This window comes from Cnephaeus nilssonii, assembly GCF_951640355.1.
Source record: "Cnephaeus nilssonii genome assembly, chromosome: 19".
Lineage (NCBI taxonomy): Eukaryota > Metazoa > Chordata > Mammalia > Chiroptera > Vespertilionidae > Cnephaeus > Cnephaeus nilssonii.
This window is the reverse complement of record NC_137090.1, coordinates 22,232,353-22,249,587: the sequence shown is the minus strand read 5'-3', so window position 1 is coordinate 22,249,587 and position 17,235 is coordinate 22,232,353. Positions and strand designations below refer to the sequence as shown.

The 17,235-nt window shown below is 33.6% G+C and overlaps 1 protein-coding gene across 11 annotated transcripts in view; it reads left to right on the top strand.

Moving 5' to 3' along the window:
• Window positions 1-17,235, top strand: part of BCAS3 (BCAS3 microtubule associated cell migration factor) — a 479,435-nt gene that overhangs the window by 104,431 nt on the left and 357,769 nt on the right. For all 11 annotated transcript variants that reach the window (XM_079796989.1, XM_079796987.1, XM_079796983.1 and 8 more), the window contains exons 10-13: window positions 2,964-3,040; window positions 5,006-5,089; window positions 11,031-11,201; window positions 16,232-16,325. In XM_079796989.1, coding sequence (XP_079653115.1) covers window positions 2,964-3,040; window positions 5,006-5,089; window positions 11,031-11,201; window positions 16,232-16,325 — 426 coding nt within the window. The remainder of the gene's footprint in view (window positions 1-2,963; window positions 3,041-5,005; window positions 5,090-11,030; window positions 11,202-16,231; window positions 16,326-17,235) is intronic.

Sequence of the window (17,235 nt, the reverse complement as noted above, 5' to 3'; positions counted from 1 at the left end):
CTAGTAATGGAAGAATCTTCATTTATTGTGCTTTTCTTGAATTTTATCTTTATTTAAATTCAGAAACCCAAGTTTTTAAAATACCTAGTTCTTTTTTACTTTGTTCACAAACATTGTAAACTTGTTAGAATTAGTCCTAATATTATAGCGGGTTGGTTTTTTTCCCCTTCATTTGTTTTCAAAGTTTAGCTGGAGGCAACAGTTAATCTTTAAAGAAGTCATGCTTATAAAGTTGGGATAGTGCTGAGTGGCTGATGTTCTGCTGATTCCAGCTGTAAAATGTTTTTGAAGAGCAGAAAAACAGTTTGCTTTTATCCCAATACACTGTAACTCTTGAGGTCCACTGAGTTTCTAAAAACATTGACTCTAAAAGTGAAATGAAGAATTGTTAACTGTACTTTTCCGTAGTATGCTTTTGTTTTAGAAAGGAGAATATATACTTATTAGGATATAGTGAGGCAAAATGGTTATTAGAATTGAGAGTTAGATTATGTTGACTTCAAATTTCAGGAGATTAGCTACCTCTTACGTAATGCCACAATTCAATATTCTTATTTACTTAACGACATTGAAAAGGGGGAAACTATCTTATGCACCGTACCTATACTCATTTCTTTAGCTCTAAAAATGCCTGTGGAATATATGTATGCACATATATAAAAGCACATTTTTGTATGAGTAGGATTAGTTTACTCAATATGAGTATAGAAATGAAATCTTTTAACTAAGTGATACATACTGTTTGTTAGAGTATGTTGTTTTGCACTATTTTAATGGGCCTTTGTCCTGTGTTTTTCCCCCATAATATTTAGCCATAATTAACATTAAGTGGATATAGCAAAATAAAATTTTAAATCTTCTTTAACAATGAAATCTCAAGATAGATGACAGTTGAAGGAGGTGAAACGAAAACTAGTGTATAATGGAAGCAAATGTGGATTTCTCCAGTGTTGTGAACACAGCAACACCAACTTTCAAAATGATGACTATTGCTTCTCACAAGGCTCTCTGAATTCAGGGAACCATGGAATATACATTTAAAAAAGATCTCTATTAAAAGTGGCTTTAAAATATATGGCTCTTAGCTGAGCACACTATTTGAATATTTGAAAAAAATTTCTATATAGATGACTTTTTTGGCCATTACCTAATATGCTTCAATTTATTAATTTTTTTTATTAAGAAGTATGCTTTTGAATGAAATGTCATGCATTGATTACTCTATGTCTTTTAGGATCAACATAGACTGGGACTTTCTGCTAGGTAGCATGTATGTGAGCAGTGCAGTTTGAAAATTAGAAAGGCTATTTTTTGATACTATATTTATGTGTTTATGTAATTTATTTATTTTTGCCATGGGAAGAAAAGTTTATTGTTATAAAATCTTGTTTGCCTCCTGATTGCAAAAATTTAGATTCCAAATTGATACTAAAACTATGAAATAGATAACCTTAGCTTGATCCTCTAGTGTACATTTTAGAAGAAAACATTTGTGAAAATATTAACCAGATACTTTTGGAATGGTAAACCAGGAGTCCTTTAGGTTAGGCTTTTTGCATTCTTTCCTTCTGCAGTCTTTCCACGAGTCCCTTTGAAGCATTTCTGTGAAAAACTGAAACAAACTCCTAGATACAGAGTATAGACTTGATGGTTTCCAGAGGGGAGAGGGGTTGGGAGATTGGGTGAAAAAGGTGAAAGGACTGAGAAGTACAGATTGATAGTTACAGAATAGTCATGGGGATGTAAAGTACAGTATAGGAAATAAAGTCAATAATATTGTGATACCTATCTATGGTGCCAGTTGGGTACTGAAAATATCAGGGGGAACACTTTGTAAAGTATATGATGGTCTAACCCCGTGGTCGGCAAACTGCGGCTCGCGAGCCACATGCGGCTCTTTGGCCCCTTGAGTGTGGCTCTTCCACAAAATACCACGGCCTGGGCGAGTCTATTTTGAAGAAGTGGCGTTAGAAGAAGTTTAAGTTTAAAAAATTTGGCTCTCAAAAGAAATTTCAATCGTTGTACTGTTGATATTTGGCTCTGTTGACTAATGAGTTTGCCGACCACTGGTCTAACCAGTATGCTGCACACCTGAAACCAATACAGAATCATATTAAATGCAAACTGTAGTTGAAAAATAAGCAGTTTTGTGAGACAGTGGAATATTATTTTGTGTAGTTGACAGATGAGGGTGATAGCCTCAAGACACTTCATTGGCACAGCCAGGAGGGGAGATGAGAGCCTTGAGGATGACAGACATCACATACTTGACTAAATTTTGTGTGTCTTGGTTAGTAGAGTTCATTGGTATTTCTATGCATAGATGGTGTCCACTGTCAGGAATAGGTGATTTATTCTTGTTGAAAGGAGAGAACCTCAAAATAATCCTTTCTATCATTTTTTATTGGCTGGACTGGATTATGTAAATAGTTCTCCAACTTCTTTCTAACGAGGCATCCTTTGTGGATTTCTTCTCTTTGGCCTCATACTTAAGTGGTTATCTCCCCCCACCTCCCAATTGTACATTATATCTTCTTTTCCATTTAGGTGTATGTATTCTTTATCTTTTGCCCTTAAATTCCTGAACCAACTGTATCCTTCCTCTGGCCTCTTCAAACATTTGTTGCTTGACTTATGAAGTTGTAGACTTATAAACTTGAAATAATTTGCCTTAGTTTCTCTCTCTTGTTCTTGGAATCACTGTATAAAATGCTCAATATTTGCAAACAGTGATTACCAGATTTGTTTCTTATTTGAAAAGTAAAAAATCAAAGGGGAACTGTAGAGGAAAAAATAAAAAACCTCATTTAGCTATTAGAATAATGACTAGTATTATGGTAATTTTGTGTGAAACTTGAAAAATAAAAGCATTTGTTTGTTATATTTTAATGGCATCAAAATATGGTACATCAACAGAAAATTTATTAAGAAATTTCTAAATATTGCCATTTGAAATTTTTTAGGCTGCTATCCTTGTCCAGGGCCTAACATGAATCCTATTGCTCTTGGGAGCCGCTGGCTGGCTTATGCAGAAAACAAGGTAAGGCAGGGCCCTTGGATTATTGGTGATGGACCACTCATTCCCAAATTTTCCGAAGTGATTACCAACCAATGATGACTCTTTAACTTACTAGTTTGTTTTCTTTGATTTGGTTTTGGTTTTAGTTGGACACCCAACAATTGTCCTATCTCTCTCCCTGCATTTGAAGCAGGAGACAGCAGGGGGATAATTTTCTTAATTCTTTTGAATGGTTGTGAGTGAATGAATCAGTGAGGCAGAGGGTGAATGAGTAAGATTATTTTTTTTAACTAAAACAACCACATTTGCTGTTGATCACCTGTCATTTGGAAAATTCCTCACCATTGACCTTGAACTTTATCTACTTAAGCAGTCATTCAGTGTGGCAGTGTGATATCTCACATGAGACTTTCAAAGCTATTTCATTATAACATATACTAGTGACTGACCTGGTGGACGGATTCGTGGCTGGTGAGGCAGGACTGGGTGAGACAGGTCTGACACGCCTTGGAGCCAACCTCCCCGGGCCCTCCCTGGCATCTGTGGAGTGAGCAGGGTCCCTCCAGCAGGTGGGGTCCCTCAGCCTGGCCTGCCGGGATCGGGCCGAAACCAGCTCTCCGACATCTCCCAAGGGGTCCCAGAGTGCGAGAGGGCACTCTGAAAAGTTGCTGTTGTACAGGGTGTGGAATGCAAATGCAAGTGTGCAGTAAACCAGATTTGGGGCTGACAGTGCCCCAGCAACAACATAACCCACGGCTGAAGGTGGAATTGCGTGGTCCTGGGAAGAATCGGGCTCCCTTCTCTCTGGTTCTGGGGTGTGTCACCGGAGAACCGCTGCTGCCAAGTCACTGCAGCTCGGCAGCTCCTGTGTTGAGTATCTGCCCCCTTGTGGTCAGTGCACGTCATACCTACTGGCCAGATGGATGGTCACACGGTCGGATGGTCCGACAGTCACTTAGTCTTTTATATATGTAGATATTGTTATTGCTTTGAGGAATTGTTTTTTCACACAATGTCAGTGAAGGAGAATTTGATTTTAGATTAAAAGAATAAAAGGTTTATATATTAATCTTTATCAAATGACCTGGTTTTAAATTATATAAAGCATTTTTGTTTTTATGTTTGGAGAGGTAGATTCTTTTTGAATTCTATTGGCTTGTAATAATTCGTATCACTCTATTATTGTTATTTCATTACAAATGTAAATGTAAGAATTTGGCTAATGATAATGTATAAATATATATGTTCCCCTACCCTCCCTCGCCCCCTCAATTTAGGAAATGTAGTAGCAGTGGAGAATTTAATGCCAGTTTATTGCTCAGCACATGAGAGAATCATGTTTGTCAAATTAGTGATTCACTCTGAAAATTGGCAGGTTAATATATTTACATCAGACATGAATAAGGGCCTGTCTTTTTCATTCTAATGGTAAAACTAGTAAGCCCTCTGAAGTGGATAGCTACTATATGTGTCATAATTGATTTATGCATAATTTGTGCCGCTTTTACACTGACACAGTTGAAAATGAAAATATGGCACAATCTTTTGTCTATTTTTTTAGGTTTCCTTTTACAATCTTTATGTAGGAATTAAGAGGACAAAACCTCTAATTTGCTAGCATGTTAAATATTTAATGTTAGGAAGTCATGTCTAAGTCCTTTGATTATGTTTTTAAATTTTATTTGTGGAAAGGCTGCCAGAGCCCAAATTCCTCCATTTCAGAGTTTATGAATTCTTAAAGACTATTCATCTTGTAATTAAAAATCGCATTTGAGCATGAAACGGCCTGAATGGCACCAGTAGATTATAAAAAGGGCTAAAAGTGTCTGAGCAGGGCTTTTGGCTGTTTGTATGAAATACACTTGTACAAACATTTCCACCCACCACCATCATTATGCATGGTAAATAAGCTCTGTCCTAATAGCCTGTAGAGTTAAACAGTTTAATAGAAATGACTTTCTGGTTTTTCTCTCTCTCTTTTTCCAGTTGATTCGATGTCATCAGTCCCGTGGTGGAGCCTGTGGGGACAACATTCAGTCTTATACTGCCACGGTCATTAGTGCTGCTAAAGTGAGTATCCAGTAGTCTCTGGGAGCTGTGATTATTTGGAGTAATTATCAAGTTTCTCCACTGAATTTGATTGAGATTATCTCTTCCCTTTTCATCCACAAGTATAATAACCTTAAGAAGTAAGTCAGACTTATTTCGTGGCTCAGGAGAATTGGTGGCTCAGTGATTAGGTATTTAATTTCTTAAAGTTCATAAGTAAAACTTTATTTTCTATTGTGATGATTATAGGGTTTATAGTTATCCAATTTTAAATATTTAAGTCTGTTAGCTAGAGTAAAGTCTGTTATATAATTAATCCCACTTTTGAAAGAAGCTGTACATGTCCTAAGTAGTGACTTCTGGATTCTTTATGCGTGATTAGCATTATTCTACCTATACTGACATCCCTTTGCGTCCTTTAACATTTATGAGTCTTTAGTTGGCATAAAAAAGTAGTTTTCCTTAAGAAAACCTGAGTAAGATCCCTGGCACATTCTAAGGCTCCTTTAGTCACAGGCTGCCCCTTGCATGTTTGTCACATGACTTCTTTCTGTGTGTGTGCTTGGGTTAATTTTGACGATGGCTCGTAAACTTTATGCTGATTATAAGGTATTTTATAATCACTATCCTTTTGAATTCTGAAGTATACAACAAAACAATTCTAATAATAGGGGATGATAGAGCGATTCTAAATGACAGCATGTAATAAAAGCACAACTATTTAGAAGAGAACAACAGTTTAAAGGAAACCACAGGGAGGCAATCAAAGGTCACACATTTTTCGTGTGAAACATACAAAAATACTTCAAGATTGATCACAAATGCTTACATGAAGTGTTTTAGCATGTTTTTATGCTAACAGCACTCTATATTTTAGATGTCAGAATCTTTATTAAGAAAATTGCTTACTTCTCTCCATTGTCTATGCCAGAATTATGGTGGTTCTTTCAAGGAAGGGAAGTCTCAGACCGAGTAATTAGGTAGCGTCAGTGTTACTCAGTTAATTTACAGGCGATCCATTTCTCAAATATTCGATGCTTTTTAGACTGACCTGTCATACACTTGCCTCAGGTAGCTCATTGTATTATCATGTAGAATAATTTTCAATTACGTAATGTAGGACAATTTTTCAGCTCTTCTTTGCTATAATTATGTTTTCGTGTGCCTTCGTAAAAGGGAAGTGACCTGCTTTATTCAGTAACTGGTAAGCTGTTTAACTGTTAGCTGAAAGTGGACATGCTGGGATGAGACTAGACTAAATATGCTTTGAAAAGAACAAGCTCGAACTTCCTACTTGTTACACTCCAATATTGCAAACTGTGAGAAATATACTCAGGTCTTCCACGTTTAACTGTAAGAAATTACATTGATGATCACACCCTCCAGTCAATTCCCAATAGATCCTTGGTCACCAATGAAAGTAGTGTTAATTAACATTCATTGTCAGCTCTGGCAATGTATAAAATTTTTCCAGTAGCACTTGAATACAGTGGTAATGTTTAATTTTTGTTAATTGCATTTGTCTGTTTTTAATGCTTATTTGTATTCTTGTTTGTAAATTTATAAAATGAAGGAAAAATATAACTATGAATATGTCACACATTTCTTTTAAAATCTTTTTAATTACATAATTTTTTAAAAATTACAGTTTACATTCCATGTGAATTTGTATTAGTTTTGGGTGCATATTGGTTAGACAATCATATACTTTCCAGCGTGATCCCCCTGATATTTCAGTACCCAACCGGCATCATACACAATTAGTGTAATATTAATATTAGAGGGAAAAAGGGAATGGTTATTTCAATATATGCACAAAAACACATATGCATTGGTGAAATATTTTAGTGGATAGTGATAATTTCTGATTCTCTAGAATTCATTTTTTTTTCAAATTACCAAGTTATTTAAACACCCTTATTTTTAAGTATGTTACTGATAACTCCAGTATTTGGTTTTGCTTTCAGTGAATTTTTGTTTGTTCATTTCAGCTGGTCCTTATTTATAATGTCTTGACTCATGGTTTGCCAGACTTTATTTCAAAAATCTTTAGAAGCACTTTTAAATTTGAGATGGTACCAGAGTTCTGCAACACTGTCAGTCTTGGGTCATCTTAATCCAATTTTAGGGATTGAAATTAAAGGTTTTAAATAATGTTTACCTGAAATAGCTCTGAGAACGTCATTACTACTGTTCCCTCTTCTATCTATTCTGTATCCCTTGGGTTCCCACCCAAAGCATGGAGGGAAGGTCACCCAATTGACCCCTTGAACATGGCCACATAGTTCCCCAAGTCTACCGAAAACACCATTCAGTCTCTTAGCAGCCCTCCCTGGAATCATCAAATGCATCTAGGCCTAAAATATTTCCTTGTTTTCTTGGATTTTGACCTAAGAACTCTTCACATTCTTGTTAAATATTCCATATGTTCAAGCAGAGTTGAAAAAAAAAAAACCCACCCCAATTTTTCCTACTTTTTTCCTTTGGGGAGGATTAACTTGATTTACCTAGACTATCATTAATAATAGAAAATAAAATTTCTTATTTCTTACCAGTTTTTTTCACTTCTATGTAATATAATATTTTTTGAGATGTAACATGGAAATAATTTTAAAAGCCATGTAGTACATGCTCTTTAAGAAGATGTTTATCTTAAAAATAAATTTACAATCATTTCATTATATCACTTTCTCAGAAAGATTAATATTTCTCTCTGACACTTTATGATTTGAATTTATAGAGGGTACTTAACCATAGAAGGATTAATTTTTAAATTTTTACTCTTTTTTCACTGTACAATGATAAGTATAAATATATTAGTTGTATATGTACTTGGATCTCCTATGCAGCAATACTTTCTTTTCTTTTCCTTCCTTTTTTTTTTTTTTTTTTTAAATTTCTGGGTTTTCAAAATAGCACTTAAAATTAAAGTTTACAGTTTTAGATTTTTCCTTTTGAATTTGAAAATAATTTATTTGTCTTTCCTTAAGAATATAATAGTGATGAATTCTCTTTGGTGGTGATAAAGGAAAAACTTAATTTTGAAATTGTTTAAATTGGATTATTTTGATAAATTTATAAAATCTTGTTCCACATTTTCTAGTTACGCTGTAATTGTCTTAGTTGAGTTTTCCTTTTAATGTGTTTTAACCCCAGTATGATAAATTGATTTAATAAAAATGCCTCTATTTTCTCGTTATCTGATAACTTCTTAATGACAACTAACAGGTTTTGTGAGAGCAGCACCATTAGCACTAATGGATAGGGAGGACAACTGATATGGCACAAGAAAGGTTAAAGATGCCTAGTGACCCTTTGGCAAATCTGTCTGCAACAGAACAGAATAAGTACTATGCTGATTTAAATTAACATATCCATTTGGCCTAGTTAGATTTGTTTTTTTAATTCCTAATTTTTTTCTTAGCTTTTGTATGTATTTGAGGAAATCATCAGGTATGCACTTAACCTTTCTACTAAAATCTAGTGAAAAGGCTAATTACATAGTGTGGTGATTTAGGTATCTAAATATGATATATGAAAATTGTTAAATAACATTATATAGCTTCTGGACACTACTCATCGATGTGACATGGAAACAAATTTCTTCGAGAAGCAAAGGTCTTTACTAATGTAGAAAATGTCTAGCACCCCTCTCTCACCTCCTGCACTAGACCTTATTTGGAAGTTAGTAAGCTATGATAGATAATACTGTCTTGTCATTTACGATACAAAGTGCAGATTTGATGACTGTTAAATTTTAATAACATGACCCCACTGGTAGTCATTACTTACTTTTTTATGAGAAATATCTATAACTCTTCATGTAATATGAGCCCTTGCCTAAGAAATATACTACCCTGCTCCCCTGGTCCCTCCATCCCTGAGTTTTTTCCTAATTCTTTTATGTGAACTTTCCCATTTAACTTGTGGTTTGCTTTGGTACATTATTTCCCACTTTCTGTGTGCTCTAGTTGTTTTAGTTTGTTCCTATTCATTGGTATAAGAGCATGAAATAATAGGCTCAAGGGCAAATGGGGAGGATATACAAGCTAAGACTTTAAACCTGAAAGGCATTTCTTTGATAAAGGGGTAGTAGCTCCATTTAAGTGGGAGCATCTCCATTAGCATTAATGGAGTCAGTACATCAGCTGAAGCATCTCAGAGGTTAATAAGGCTTCCTGGCTAGCTTCTGACATCAATACACCGTGGCGCCTGATTTTGTTGGTCCTTCAGAGGCTTTCTTAACAACAATCTAACAGACTCTTTGTAAGTCATTTCTTGTGAATTATTGAAACAAATGTTTGGCTGCTAATTGAGGAACGCTACTGTGTTTTATAATCACTGCAGTTTGAGTTTTTAGCACTAAACAAAACAGTTACAATTGATTTGTGGCTTTTTTCTGGTTTCAGTCGGTTGTAAGTTATATCTTTTTGCTTGAATTTAGCAAATGGCTTTGGTGGTCAATTATTTAAGTATTTATTAAAATACAGTGTTATAGTCTTCCTCCCTCCTCCCTCCCCAGTATATGTGTGTGTTCTGAATTCATGAAGTCTGAGATCACAAGTAGTAACAGGAATAGCTTATAAGGAAATACTGGAGAGTGGTTAAATTCCAGCTTTGGAGATAGATAGCCCTAGTTTTAAATTCTGGCTTTGTCATTGGCTAGGTGTTGTGCTTAATTTCTGTAGCCTCAGTTTTCTCTTAAACTGAGGTGTTTGAGGAAATCTATAGATTACTTACGTTTAGAGCCTTAACCAATCCCAAGTTCATAGTAAAGGTTCCATAGAACATAGATACAGCAAAATAATGCATAAATTACTAGTGTTAATCATGTGGTGTTTTAACGGAAAATTTCTTTGGAAAATACATTTCCTTTTGAAACTTAATCTAATTGTGGTTTAAATCCACATTTATTTTCCCACAATTATTTTTAAAAGAGTCACCTTACTAAAAATTAATTTGAATTATTTTAATAAAAACTTTTCTCACAATGTGAGAATTGGAAAAATATTTCTGGTTATGTGTTTTATATGTAATTTTTGATCTATCCCTGTAATCTAGATTACTTATTTAGTCTCTAATGACTAGGTATTTTTCCAATGTTTATCAAACACATAATTTTCTTTATGCTCTAGCTTTCTTCCTTTTAGACAATGCCCCCAAACATTACCTTAACCTTATGGCTTGTTAATGCATATGAGACTAATTAGATCAGATTCTATAAAATAAAAAATAATCACACACATTACTTTTGTCTATTTGCTTTGAATGAAGTGGAAGTAAAATGTAATTATAAAGCATCTTAAGTTATTTTTAATTAAAATTGCATTTTAGAAGAATTATATTGAATTGTTTTCTGTTACCAGAGAAAAAAGAATCTTCTTTGCTAATTTTATATGATATTTCATTCATCTAGTAATTAGTATGTTGGATGGAGACTGTATTTTTCACATGTCAGATCCTGATGTACAATCTTATATAACAGCATATTATAAATTATCTTTGGAAGCATGATCTTTTTTCACAGGGATTCTACCAGATCATCCCAGTCACTTACATGCTAAAAAATAGTTTTAAATTTATAATATCTGAAAAAATAGGATATCATCCTACTTCTTACTATGTCACATGTTTTAAGTTATATACATTAAGAAGAGGGGAACATAATTTTTATAAAATATAATTGTATCCTCATGTGAAACAAAGCTTTTTAGTTATTTACTTATGGCTTTATTCTCACCATGATTACTTTGGGGCTGTACTGATACCATTCACTCAAACTGATACAGAATTTACAGTCACATGAAAAGTCAGACTGAATTTCTGTGAAGTTCACTGCTACATATAGGCTCGTAAGAGAAGAAAGAATTTAATGGGTAGGAGAACTAACAAATGCATAGTTCTACTTAGAATTCAAATACTGATATGAAGTTATTTATAAGTTATACCTTTCACTTTACAGACTTTGAAAACCGGCCTGACGATGGTTGGGAAAGTGGTGACTCAGCTGACAGGCACGCTGCCTTCAGGTGTGACAGAAGATGATGTTGCCATACATAGTAATTCGAGGCGGAGTCCTTTGGTCCCAGGCATCATCACTGTAATAGACACGGAAACAGTTGGAGAGGGCCAGGTACGAACTTGCGATGCATGTCATATCCATTTTCTGCAGAGGCCTGGCTGACTGAGAGTATTCTTTGGGATCAGGATTAGCCAAAATGTACTTGGCCTTGTAGGTTGTTAATCTAGATTTCTAGAAATCAAGGTTATTTTAGGTTAGATTCTTCCCATTCCCCCCCAAAAAAATGATGAGTAATATGTTAGAACCTGTTATTTCAAATTTTATAAATCCATCAAACCTGAAGGTAAAATTGAGGTTCCATGAGATTCTCTTGTTATCTCTTCATCAGGACATGTGTTTCACAGGCAGATATTTGCTCATAGATCAACAGGATCTTTCGGGGAATTAAAAAAAAGATTGCCTGTGATGGTTACAGGTGAATACTATCAAATTTTATTATAGATATTTCCTTATAAATATGAAAATACATGAAACCCCAAAGTATATGCTAGAATACATACATGATAATAGCTAATTGTAAAACCCTATATCTTCAGTTAAAACAGATTTTAAAAATCTAAGTTCAGAAACAGGAGAAATGATTTAAACATGGAAAAATGCCTAGTTGATAAGAAACCCACTGGGTTTAGTTTTTTCCTCATGCACTTATAAATATTTCTTCTTTCGTATCATAGTTTTAGATTTTAAATACATTTCTGAAAGGAAGTAATATTAAAATGCAGTTAGTTTGTGATCATTACTATAAAATATAATCTAATACCTATTACTAGAATGAGATAGTAGAGCAACATTTGTTAAAGATTGCATTTGTCAGCTACTCATGTACTAATTTCTATAGTAAGATCAATTGTCATTTAAAAAAATGGAACCTATTGCAATTAAAAAAAATCTTTTTGAAATTTTTGGTTATTGAATTTATCTATTGTATTTTACTTGAAATCAGAATAATAATAATTCTCCACCTTGCCCATCTTAACTTTGTTGTTAACCAACTATGTTATAGACTTACATTCTTTTTAAAAAATATATATTTTATTGATTTTTTACAGAGAAGAAGGGAGAGGGATAGAAAGTTAGAAACATGGATGAGAAAGAAACATCGATCGGCTGCCTCCTGTACGCCCCCTACTGGGGGTGTGCCCACAACCAAGGTACATGCCCTTGACTGGGATCGAACCTGGGGCCTTTGGGTCCGCAGGTTGACACTCTATCCCCTGAGCCAAACCGGTTAGGGCTAACTTATATTCTTTTTTAAAACTCTTTTCAATGAAATGTTAGCAAAGTTTTCAGTTGAATGTAATGACATGTTAAAAAAGCTGTTTTAGTTAGGTTAGCTCAAGTTGATGGACACATACAGATGTTCTCTTTTTAAATTGGAATTAAATATATGAATCCTTTAATGTTTTATAACTGTTAAAAGAATAGTTATTTTCTTTTGTCCTTTGATTCTTAATTAATTCACCTCCAAGGCCACCCACATTTACTGAGAGTAGTAATGACCCTTCTCAGCATTGTCTAGTTTGGGGAGTGTAATGTACGTCTGTTAAACATCCAGCCTTTGTTGACAGATAGATTTGTGCTCATTTAAAAGTAGGAAATGTTATGTCCTATTATCTCTAATGAAACAGAGATGTAACTCATTACTTTATTATATGTAAGTGTAGGAATATGTTAAAAGAAAAATTAAGCTAATTTCATAAAATGCATAACAATAGGCCATATGTTTTCAAATGTTTGTCACTGTACCTCCTCTCCCCCACCTCCTCCCATTCTTCAGTAACTTTTTATAATTTTAAAATGGAATTCTCAGGTTTGAAATATGGAAATGAACTGTAGATTGTGGAGTTGCAAAAGTTATTTTGTCTGTGATAAATTCATTGTTAACACTTGAAACAACTAAAGCTGTTTATTAGGAAATAAGACCCATAGAAATGTTAGCTTTTAGGTTAGTGTCATTCAACTTGAAATGTTCTATTTTCTATTATTTGTTTGGAGCAAAATCTTATTTTCATTCCTACTTATGAAATATTCTAAAATTTTAACTTGACTTAAACATTTTAAGACAGGAAATAAATTGATGTTCAATAAATGGTAAGTTGCTATGTGCATTTTAAAATAATTATAAATATTTTTTAAAGCAACAAGATTTTGTCAGTGTAATACTGTCCTTCTCCCTTCTTTTATTAATGTGAATCTGTTTTTTGTCATGAAGACATTTTTGTCTCTGATAAATAGTTCAGTTGGAGTACAGGGCTGTTTTTAGGTTATTCTGGATTGTATTTAAATAAGAACACTGCGGTGGTTAATGTCATAGATTTATCACTTTTAGCCCTTTCCCACTGATGTTTGACCTTCCCCTTAATGTTTCTGCTTTTTTATATACATCATAGGAGCTCAAGCTGACATTAGGTTCACTTTTGCTGTTTAAATCCATTGAGCCTTTAATAAAGATATTTTCATGTTTACATTGGTGGTATATAAAATTTTATTCACCATCTTTCTGATACTAAATTGATTAGTTTGATTTTATGATGTTGGGATCATTGTGTAGTAACTGCATTAATGAAGAAAGGATTTAATTGACTTCATGTACATTTTTATCTTTGTTACTTTCATTTTTATTTAAAAGCATTTCTTGCCTAAGATAAGTTAAGCTGTTTAATTTGCCTTTATACATTTATATAATTGAGATTAGCAATGTGGCAAAGTCTCTAATAAAAAAAAATACTCCAGAATGATGACATAAACTTGAGCTATCTTGCCTTGAGTACATGTGTTATTCATAATAATTTAATGGTTCCTTAGGTGTTTTGTGTATCTTTTTGTTCATATGATTAAGGCTTATTCACTTTGTATCAGTTAAAATGCTTTGCTTTATTTTAATATAGTCATCTGCTTTACTGCATATATTTAGGGCTTCAGTCTGTTTAGTTAAGTGGTTAGTAAAAATTAAATGTCTTAGGACAATTATATTGGAATATCTCTGGTTTTATTGATTTGATACTTTAGTCAAGGTGCTAATGCAATGGAGAGAATCCTTCCAAAAGTATCTGGTTATTAGATTTGTGAAGCTCTTAAAAAGAAGATTCAAAGAATCCTATGTAGTGGTATGAGGTTTTGCTGTGTACCAAGATTAATGTGCCTTTTGCTTGATGACTTCTGTATTAGTACCATCAACTAGAGCACGCAATACTAATTGTGTTGGAAGGAGGGGTACAGGGTTATAACATACATATAAAGAAAGGGAGTCTTGTAAGATCGAGTTAAAATAGGAAAATGTGCAAAAACCAAATATATCACAGAAAAAATGTATACAAATGGTATAAAATCTATGCCCATGACTTCACTTGTTAATGAGAAAGACGTGTTGAAACTACAGTGAGATACTATCTATCACCTACTAGAAAGAGAGAATTCAAAAGCTTGCAGCTTGCATTTTAATTTTGAAATAATTGTAAACACATAGTAAGTTGAACATATATCCATGTGCTCTCACCCAGGTTCTTCCAGTACAGTATCAAAGCCAGGAAATTGACAATGGAACATTACTGTTACTAAGCTATAGACCTTATTACCTCTCACCATTAGTTTTACCTGCATTCATTTGTATTTGTATGTGGGTATATATAGCTCTATGAAATTGTATCCCATGTGTAGATGAATATAATTAACATAATCCACCACAATTAGGATACTGGACAGTTTAACACACACTTTTTTTGTATTCAAGCCCATCCTTCAATCAACCTCTATTCCTTTCTCCTGAAAAACAGTAGTCTATTCTCTACTAGAATGTTATATAAGAAATCATAGTATGCAACAGTGTAATATTAACTTACTCTTTTGTTAGTCCAATTGAGGGTTTGTCAATTTTGTTGATCTAAAAAAAACGAACTATTAGAAATAAACTTAAACCAAGGAGGTGAAAGACTTGTATACTAAAAACTGTAAAACATAGTTAAGAGAATTCCAAGATGATACAAGTAAGTGGAAAGACATCTCACACGTGTGGATTTTAAAATTTAATGTTGTTAAAATATCTATACCACCCAAAGTGATACACATATTAAATGCAGTTCTATCAAAATCCCACCCTAAAATTCTTACGGGATCTTAAGAGACCCAGAAAAGCAAAAACAATCTTGAAAAAAGAACATGATTGGAGTCCTCACATTTCCTTATTTCAAAACATACTACACAGCAATATGTGGCATAAGGATAGATATGTAGACCAATGACATAGAATAGAAGAGCACAGAAATACACCAATACATATAAGTGCAAAATATTTTCAATAAGGGTGCCCAAACTACACAAAAGGTAAAGAAGAGTCTCTTCAATAAATGATGCTGGGAAAACTGGATGGTCAACTACAAAAGAAAGAAGGCGGGCTCTTACCTTACACCATATACGAAAATGAACTTAAATCCATCGTAGACCTAACCATGAGACCTAAAACTATTAAACTCCTGAAGAAAATTAAGGGAAATAAATTTGAGATTTAAAACTATCTGTTTTAATATACTTCTGATTTTATGACTTGGTAATGTTTTCAAAGAGGTGATGTATTTATCTAAAAAACTAGGAGTAAAAGAGCATTACTTTTCTACTTAAAATAAAAATTTTAGGGCTAATTTCTTTGACATGTAGCTGTGTGTTTTTAATCTATTAAGTTGTTTTTCCTTGTTTTATTCCAATCATGGGCAAGAATTTTTTAGCAGGCCATAACACAATAAGAGCTATATGTTTCTGTCATTGGATAAAGCTCTACATAGCTGTTTTTATTTTATTTGCTGCTGCTGTTGTTTTGTGAACCTACACTTCAAGAAATGATTGTCTCTGTCACCTATAGTCAAGTTAACCAACTGTTTAGCGTTATATGATTGGTCTGCTGTGGTCTTATTCTATCGTTTCCTCATTCCTGAAGTGGCATTTTCACTTTTTAGTGGCAAGAATAATCTTACAATAAAATGGAAGCATGTTATTTGGTCACGGACATTGTGGTGTAACTGTGTATATCTTCAAACTCAGTAATTGGTGATTAAAGGTTAACTTCCATTTGCCTCTTTATTTTTGTAAAGGTTCTTGTGAGCGAGGATTCTGACAGTGATGGTATCGTGGCCCACTTCCCGGCTCATGAAAAACCAGTGTGCTGTATGGCTTTTAACATAAGTGGTATGTTTGTTTTTCCCCATTTATGTCATGGGCTTTCCAATTGATTTTTTGGGAAATGGAATATCTGAAACACGAATCTCGTTTTTCTTCTGTGTGCCAGTGTATATAACAAAAGCAAGTAGTTTCAGTAACTGGTTATTGAATGAATGAGTTTATAATAAAATTTAGAAATTCTGTAAACATTAGCTTTACCCATAATAACGTGGTGAAAGCAGCAGTCGGTAAACAGTGTTGTTGAGTTGCATTAATTTCTGAATTACAATTAAGCCAAGAACTTCAGTATTTCAATCAACATATTAATGTATGTGAATGGAATTTTCTTTGTAACTTCAAGTTTCTTTTTAATGTCACATTTTATAAACTAGTTTACTTACATTTTTCCCCTGTTTTCTTGTGGTGTTTTTGTTTTTCTGGTTCTTCTTAAAGCATGTGGTAAGGAGAGATGTTAAAGCAATGTGGAATGCCCTATTACCTTTTGTTTTTCCCCCAACTTTTTATTATAAAAAGTTTCAAACATAAGAACAGATATAAAGGTTAGTATAATAATGACCCACATATCACCACCTTGATTAAACAGGTGTTCATATTTTAATGTATATTATATATATGTATGTGTATTTTGCTGAACCATTTGAATGTAAGTTCCACTCATTATAACATTTCACCCATCACAAATGAACTATGCATTTCCTAAGAATAAAGACCCCTTTCTGTATAACCAAAAATTATATATTAGTTCAGAAAACTAACATACTATATTATCTAATATCAAAGCCAAATTTAAAATTCCCCTGGCTGGGTAGCTCAGTTGATTGGAGTGTCATCTCATACACCAAAAGGTTGAGGTTCCCCCAGTCGGGGCACATTTGGGAGGCAACCAGTGCATGTTTCTCACACTGATGTTTTTCTC